General features: G+C 42.8%; 1 protein-coding gene across 8 annotated transcripts in view; it reads left to right on the top strand.

Annotated features, from left to right (window-relative positions):
* LOC124858836 (LIM domain-binding protein 3-like) overlaps positions 1-8,734 on the top strand; it is a 45,299-nt gene that overhangs the window by 16,540 nt on the left and 20,025 nt on the right. For 4 of the 8 annotated variants that reach the window (XM_047351089.1, XM_047351093.1, XM_047351097.1 and 1 more), the window contains 3 exons: positions 131-200; positions 1,890-1,937; positions 2,507-2,685. In XM_047351089.1, coding sequence (XP_047207045.1) covers positions 131-200; positions 1,890-1,937; positions 2,507-2,685 — 297 coding nt within the window. Of the gene's footprint in view, positions 1-130; positions 201-1,889; positions 1,938-2,506; positions 2,686-4,578; positions 4,605-7,300; positions 7,490-8,734 lie in introns of all 8 variants that reach the window. The other 4 variants (XM_047351090.1, XM_047351091.1, XM_047351092.1 and 1 more) reach the window with 4 other exon arrangements.

The following is an 8,734-nucleotide window of genomic DNA, read 5'->3' on the forward strand; positions in this document are numbered from 1 at the left end:
TCCTGCAGATAAAAAGAACCAGTTTCTGATTGTGTTCAGAGTTTGACTTTCAGCATCAGCAGAAGAACATTAAACATTTTCATTTTTATTTCGGATAATAAACACCTTCATCATCATCATTGTTTTTCAGGTCGAAGCGTCCCATTCCAATGGCGCCGCCAAGAATGGATGCAGCAATTCCCATGATCCCACACCAGCAGGTAGCTCCACCCACAGATCAGCTCCTCATCTTCATAAAACCCCTTCAGTTGTCTCCATTCATTTAATTGTTATGAGGATTTCATTCTTCAAATTTTACTCTTCCTTGGTGCAACTTTAGTGTTTTGGTTTCTATTTCTTTTTGTTCTCTGTTCTTTGTCATCAAACTATTTTATCAGCACAAACACACTGCTAATCCTCATGCACTTCTACTGCCTAAAGCATTTATGATAGACAGACATCATAATTATTCATTGAAAAAGAATAATTCAATGAATAATTATTTTCCAATGAATAATTATGATGTCTGTCTATCATAATTATTCATTGAAAAAGAAAAAAAAACTATATCATACATATACACTCACCGGCCACTTTATTAGGTACACCTTGCTAGGACTGGGTTGGTACCCCTTTTGCCTTCAGAACTTCCTTAATCCTTCATGGCATAGATTTAACAAGGTACTGGAAACATTCCTCAGAGAGTTTGGTCCATATTGACATGATAGCATCACACAGATGCTGCAGATTTGTCGGCTGAACATCCATGATGTGAATCTCCCGTTCCACCACATCCCAAAGGTGCTCTATTGGATTGAGATCTGGCGACTGTGGAGGTCATTTGAGTCCAGTGAACTCATTGTCATGTTCAGGAAACCAGTCTGAGATGATTCATGCTTTATGACATGGCGCGTTATCGTGTTGGAAGTAACCATCAGAAGATGGGTACACTGTGGTCATAAAGGGATGGACATGGTCAGCAACAATACTCAGGTAGGCTGTGGCATTGACACGATGCTCAATTGTTACTAAGGGGCCCAAAGTGTGCCAAGAAATTATCCCCCACACCATTATACCACCACCACCAGCCTGAACCATTGATACAAGGCAGGATGGATCCATGCTTTCATGATGTTGACACCAAATTCTGACCCTACCATCCGATTGTCGCAGCAGAAATCGAGACTCATCAGACCAGGCAACGTTTTTCCAATCTTCTATTGTCCAATTTTGGTGAGCCTGTGCAAATTGTAGCCTCAGTTTCATGTTCTTAGCTGACAGGAGTGGCACCCGGTCTGGTCTTCTGCTGCTGTAGCCCATCTGCCTCAAGGTTTGACGTATTCAGAGATGATCTTCTGCATGCCTTGGTTGTAACGAGTCATTATTTGAGTTACTGTTGCCTTCCCATCAGCTGGATCCAGTCTGGCCATTCTCCTCTGACCTCTGGTATAAACAAGGCATTTGCGCCCACATAACTGCCACTCACTGGATATTTTCTCTTTTTTTTATCTATTCTCTGTAAACACTAGAAATGGTAGTGTGTGAAAATCCCAGTAGATCAGCAGTTTCTGAAATACTCAGACCAGCACGTCTGGCACCAACAACCATGCCACGTTCAAAGTCACTTAAATCACCTTTCTTCCCCGTTCTGATGCTCGGTTTGAACTGCAGCAGATCGTCTTGACCATGTCTACATGCCTAAATGCATTGAGTTGCTGCCATGTGATTGGCTGATTAGAAATCTGTGTTAACGAGCAGTTGGACAGGTGTACCTAATAAAGTGGCCGGTGAGTGTATTTATAAGAACAGAAAAACCCTCTAAACAAATTAGTCAGAAAAAAGACTAAATGAATGAACTTGGTTGTAAGCAACCAATTTATTATTTATTTTAAGCTTGTCCCTCTTTGCAGAATGTCCTCATTCAGAACAGTGAGAGTCGCTGGTCCTCACAGACGGAGGTAAACAGGAGTTCTGATACACACACACGCCTCGACACATTCACACTCAGAATGGCCACAGCTCTCTGTTGCCCCTGCTGGCTGCAGGAGAAAGTGCAACGAGGGCTACAAAAAAGAACATAAAGATCCTCCAACAATACAACTGCAATTATAACTGATATTTTTTACCTTGAAACAACAGTGGAGAAATTTTGTTTTAATCTAAATGAATAAATGAATGAATCTAAATTAAAGTTATGATATTGTTTCTCCTTAAATCCTGGACAATTAGAGTTTTTATTTCCATTGTACCAAAAATCCTGAACATAACATAACTGGTAAAGTAAAGTAAATGTAGAAGATAAAATATACCAACATAGAAGGAAAAAATAGATTTTAAATAAAAATGTTCTTACATTTAAACTGCGATCTTTGTCTTTCAAACTGGAAAACAAATCCTGGTGAAGATAAACTTCATCAACTGTTTTGAATCTGTTCATCAGATAGTTGATACCAACATTCTCTGCACCCTCCCCCTTATTTTTCCCCGGTGACTCACCCTCCTCTTCCTCCTCCATATTGTGCCTCAGTCGGTGCAGGTAAATGGCCGCCCATCGGCCTCGTCCGAGCCTGTAGAGGTAGGCTCTCCAGGGAGGAGAGGGGCAGCGGTCAGCCCCAGTCAGAGGAGGCAGTATAACTCCCCCATCGGCCTGTACTCAGAGGAGACTCTGAGGGAGATGGCAGCCATGCAGGCGGGTCGGCCTGTGGGGTACGTAGAGACAAAGACCACTAACAGGAGGAGGTTGGTTCTAAGATGGAGAGCTGGTTATCAGAGCAGAGGTTATTATGGTTTATGTTGCTTCATCAGATCATTTCTAAAGTCAAACAGGTGTGTTAAAGTAGAGGCACGTCTCTGCTTTAACACACCTGAATCACATAATTAGGTAATTAGCAGGACTCTTGGATTTGTTTGACCAGGAACACATAGAAAAGTCACAGGACATCATCCCTCAAGGATTGAAGTGTGACTCCTCATTCTAATGTCATTGCTGATGTCTTTCCAACCTGGCATCGTGTTAACACAGACCTGAAGAAGTTAGATTTGCAGCTTATTGTTCTGTTGTTGAACCTCTGCTCCGCTGACCTCTGACCCAGAGGGAGGAGAAACAATGGCTGATCAGAACATTCAGGGTTAAAACCATTTACCTCAGACAACACACTGCAGCTGCACAGCCTAACACAGTGTTTGGCTGTTGATTCCAGCTGCATACTTCAGTGATGATGACAGGGATTATGATCTTAAAGTGAAGAGGACAGTTTATCTGCAGACACATTACTGCCTGTCACATTATAGGAGTAACTCTGCTGCCCAGCGTGCCTGCAGGGTTTCCTCAGCTGGGATTTAGTTTCGGTGTAAACGATGAAGCTGAACACCTGTCGGTTTGTGAGGATGCTTCTAAAGGTCAGGTGACCTCACAGGAGGCTCCACAGTAACTGAACCCATACTGTGATGGACTTTGAGGATTCATGTCTCATATTAAAGATGATTGTTGCCTCAGAGTGCAATTCAGCTAAACATATATTCAATCAGAAAGTCCTGCATAAACATAGCCAGAAATCAATTCTAGCATCACCAGCAGTCAGACTCCAAATGTATAAATGATCTCACATTTTATTTAAACCTTCTTAATATTTTATACAACAAGAATCCTGACTTCACACATAAACAAAAAAATGTCCCTTAAAGGAAAGTTCACATAAAATAAAACAGTTCCTGATTTTCATTTAATCACTTCAACCTTTAACTTCTGAGATCACAAGGAAACAAAGATCAGATGTTAATCTGAACAGAACGAGTCCAAGAGCGGAGTTTTAACTCCGCTTTGCATTGCATCAACTGTAAGCTGGGGTAGAACAGGAGATGAACAAGTCACTAGTAATTTAATGTCACACCGAGTCTTCCATCAGATGTAGGAGATCTAACTGTCCTCAGGAGGGGGAGCAACACCTGGTATGTCTCTGAACACCTGAGCAGCAGCAGCAGGAGTTTCCTGAGGAATAACTTTGACTCCTTGGTCAGTAATGACTCTTCCCCAACCTGTAATCAGTCTTCATAGTCTACACTACTGCCTCAACCTTCAGCACAGATGTTCAGGCTTCAGGATGTAGGTTTCTCAGCAGACCTGCTGCTCTATTTTCTGAGTGGAGCGTTCAATGTTGAAGAAGAGACAGACATTTCTATGGAGCTTATTTAAAACAAAAGCACAGCAGTCTCAGTTGCCTCTGCAGATGTGAATAATCCTAACAGAGGGGAACATTACAGGAAAAATCCCAGTGAAGTGCTAATTTAACCAGTCTGCAGCAACAGAGCGGCTGGACGTCTGCAGGAAGGTCATGATCTCTGGCCTCTTCCAGGCTTGTAGATTAAAGGTTGTACCAGCACCGTCAGAGAAGAGCTGAAGGTTCCTGATGAACAACGTCTCTTAACCCACAGGTCCAACTTCCCTGCAGCCAAGAAGGGACTGAGAGGACATTACAGTCCTTCATCTGTCTGAAGGATGTTGAGCTTCATCCATCTAACTTCATCTGAAGGACGTAAATCAGTTTCTAATGATGTTTCTTTCTTTTCTGTCTCCCTGTTGTCTCTTTTCTGTTTGTCAAGAAGGTTTTCTGCCCTGCTCCTCCCAAGTTAGTATCTGCTGCAGCGTGAACCTTGGCTGTGTGTCTACTGGGTTGTTTGAATGCATGCTGTGGTCCTGCTGGTGTCTTCAGATGGAGAAATGGGGCTGTAAACCCTCTGTTGAGTTGTAGATAACTTCATAAAGTTCAGACAGGGTTAGGTGCCATGGAAGCTGCTTGAAGAAACCCTTCAGCAGATAGTTTTATCGATGTGAACAAGAAACTCACATTATAATTCACACAGCAGTTTGTATTTTACAGGCTGATTGTTCTGACATGAAGCTGAGGTCAAAGTTCAGTGTTTATAGACTGTATTATGAAAATAATTTAAAAGTAAATGTCTGATTTTAATCATCAGAATCAAAGGTCAGATAATCTTAAAGGTTTGGTCATTAAACATTATTTTAATATCCAAGACAAGTTAGGATTTAATCCAACGGGATTTTCTTGTCTTTATTCCTTTATTTCTGTCTCACTGTGTGAAACATTCTTGATCAGATTATCACACTAATCACCCCGGGGGCTTTACACCAAATCAGGTCCAAAAGCAGCAGAACGTTTTAGCTTCACCTCCACATTAAAACCCAAACCTCCCTAAAGACAGCATGCTGCATGAGTGCATGAGCTGCATAATTATTAATAGTGAAACAGTTTCTACAGTTAGAAGAACAGATGAATGTTGCAGAAATGTTCTGTTAAACCGGTGCATGTTTGCCTTTCTGAGTCTGGAACAACTGCAACGATTTGGTGAAATTTATCTTTTGTTGTTAATTGGAAATAGTTTTCTGGTCAGTGTGAGGACTTGTACTGAATAATTTTAAATGAAATGAATTAAAAGCTGAAGACTAAACGTGGATAACGACATGGAAACATGAGATTATTTCTGCAGTAAACTGACATTCTTCCAGATGATGGTTAAATGTAATCTTCTGTCATTCAGTTAAAAATTCAACGTTTATTTAGCGCCGTCAGTCAGGAGCGTTTTCATTGGTTACACCAGCTGCCAGCGTGCAGCGTCTGTCTGGGAGACGATCAGGAGAAGGTTTAGCAGGTGGAGCTGCCGAGGAGCAGGTCAGGAGCTCTGACCACAGAACAGAGCAGAAAATCATTCATGGTTTTACAAGATCTGAAAAGTGTGGCAAGCATGTGTATGTAGCCCCCTTTACCCTGACACCTGAAAATAAAACACAACCTGTTGGCCTCTCCTCTCATCTCCTGATCAGTAACCAGAGTCCAGATGTTCTTTCTCTGGCCTCAGAGGTTTGTTCAAGAACATTCAAGAACAAACAGCACCATGGAGACCAAGGATCACAGCAGACCGGTCAGAGAGAAAGTTCTGGTTCCGTTTACAGCAGGGTTAGGTTCTACAATAATATCCCAAGCTCAGAACATGTCCCAGAGCTCCATTCAATCCATCACCTGAACATGGAGATGGACCACCTGCAGACCTACCAAGACATGGACATCCACCTAGATTGCTGGCTGAGTAAGACCAACATCAATCAGAGAAGCTGTGAAGAAGCTGATGATAACTCTGGAGGAGCTGCAGACAACCACAGCTCAGGTAGAAGAATCTGTCCACAGGACAACTATAGGTAGTGTTCTCCACAAATCTGATCTTTATGAGTGGCAAGAAGAAAGTCACTGTTGAAAGAAAGTCAGAAGAAGTCCTGTTTGCAGTTAGGAGCTACAAACCTCGTAGGGGACACAGGACACGCATGGAAGAAGGAACTCTGATCACTTGAGACTGAAACTGAACGTTTCTGGAATACATTGAAAATGCACCATCTCCACAGTGAAACATAGAAAAGCTGCTCAGAGATGATAAGATGGATGGCGCTAAATCCATGACCATCCTGGAGGAAAACCTATTAAAGGCTGCAGAAGACCTGATACTGGAGTGGAGGTTCACCTTTTAGCAGGAGAACGACCATGAACATACAGCCAGAGATACAGTGGATGGTTTAGGTCAAAGCAGATTCATGTGTTAGAATGACCTAGTCAAAGTCCAGACTTACATCCCACTGATAATCTGTAGCAAGACCTAAAAGCTGATGTACACAGATGTTCTCCATCCAATCTGACTGAGCTTGAGTTGCTTTATACCAAAGCATGAGTAGAACTTTCAGTTTGTAGATGTTGGTATAGAAGAACCTCAAAAGACCTGCAACAGTAGAATCTGCAAGGTGGTTCTACTGAGTACTGACTCAGGGAGCACCCGGTTACAAATGCTCACCACACTTTTCAGATTGTAGAAAACCATGTATCCCTCTCCTTCCACCTCCTGGTTCTGCTTTGTGTTGGTGTATAACAAAAACCCAGGAAGGTTTGGAACATGATGAAGAATGAAAACTAACTCTGTTACCAGACTGATCTGACCAGCTGCAGTTGGACCTAAAACCTTCGACATCCAACTGAACAGAACCAGGTAGAGTTTCAGTCTTGGCTCCTCAGCCTTCAACTTCTTGTCTTAGTTGTTTCTAAGACACATCATCCTGATGGTCTGGTTGTGGATAACCTTTTGAGGTTCCTGGTTTGAGCTGAGGTTCCTTCTTTCTGATGAACTAAATTCTCCTGAATGAACCGGGCCTATGGTGTGTTTGCTGTGAGCATGGATCTGCCTGGATGGTTCTTCTTCATTTCTCTCTTCCAACTGTCCATCCTGTCCTCCATGTCTCCTTCATCCCCCTCGTTCCTCCCATCAGTGCCGGCTTCAACCCCAGCGTGCTGAAGGACTCCACCATCTCCACCCATAAAAGCATTGAGGTGACTGGTCCTGGCGGTAAGGCCACCATCATCCACGCCCAGTACAACACGCCCATCAGCCTCTACTCTCAGGACGCCATCATGGACACCATCGCCGGCCAATCACAGGCCAAGGGACATGACGCTGGGTAGGGACACCTCGACTTGCTGTCCAACTCTTGCTCCTTTTAGTTACTCTTCCTCGCCTTTCCTCCTCCTCTTCCTCCTCCTGCTCCTCCGTCTTCTTACTGATAAAACTTGGATGTTTCTGGCAGAGCAGGATACTCATCCTGCATGTTTCTGTAAAGTTTTACCTCTATGTTCTTCACATGAAGATGCTAGGTCTGAAATAATTTATCATCCTACCTGGAGGTGCACCAGCATCATGATGAGTCCATTTTGAAGCAGCAGGATGTGACCTTCATGCTGTTTTGGAGATCTGGAAACATCTGCAGGGCTTGAAACAAGCTGATGTGAGGGTTGTTGTCTGAGCTTCTCTTCCTCCATGTTTCTCTCTAACTTCTGTAGTGGAATTTTCTTATCAAAGTGGAGAGAAGTTGACTCACAACAAGAGAAAATCCGGACTTTGTCTTTATAAGTTTTATTCAAAGGCATTAAGCGTTTGAAGACCCTGACACTGAGGTTAGTCAGTGAAGCAGAGCCCTGATCAACATTTACACACAGTATTTATACCAGAACATGACAGTTTTATCTCAACTTCAAAGAGTCTGTGTTTTATGGCCAAGACCCTCCTTCAGTTCAGAGGTGACAAAGTTATCTATTAGCAGACCATCGGCTCTTCCTGAGACATCACCCTAAATGATGGGTTTTAACCATTAAACTTCTGATAACTTCAGCTTCCTCCTCTAACACAGATGTTTTGAGGAGTGAGGTAAACCTAAAGGTCATACACTTTGGAACATTTAATAAAAGAATTTCCATTACACCTCCCTCTGCTGGATGTTGATTAACCCAGAAGTTATTCCACCACCTCTCAGCTTCTTTTTTCAACCTTCTTCTCCTTCCTGTTTCATGCAGAGGTCCCTTCACCACATCAGATCTGTGTGGATTTTCTTGCTGTGTTTGGTTCTGGTTTTGAGAGCTTTAGCGGCTCCAGCCTCTGCTGCTGGTTGTGTGTTGCTCTCATTGATGATCTTCACTGTTTTAAGGAATATGTGCATCAGTATTCACCTTAAACATCAGGACATACGAGGCAGTTCTGATGCTCGGTGTTGGTTCTGTCCGTTTTCGCATTTTTGGCACTTTGGGTTGCAGTTGATCTTGCTGCAGGAGGTGATTAAGGGAAAGGTCTTTTGTGTGTTTTTCTTCCTGACGCATTCACCGCTTTTTTGTAAATCCACATGGAAAGACGAGGGTGCCTCTAAAATGTCCTG

Source organism: Girardinichthys multiradiatus, chromosome 22, assembly GCF_021462225.1.
Source record: "Girardinichthys multiradiatus isolate DD_20200921_A chromosome 22, DD_fGirMul_XY1, whole genome shotgun sequence".
NCBI classification, from domain to species: domain Eukaryota; kingdom Metazoa; phylum Chordata; class Actinopteri; order Cyprinodontiformes; family Goodeidae; genus Girardinichthys; species Girardinichthys multiradiatus.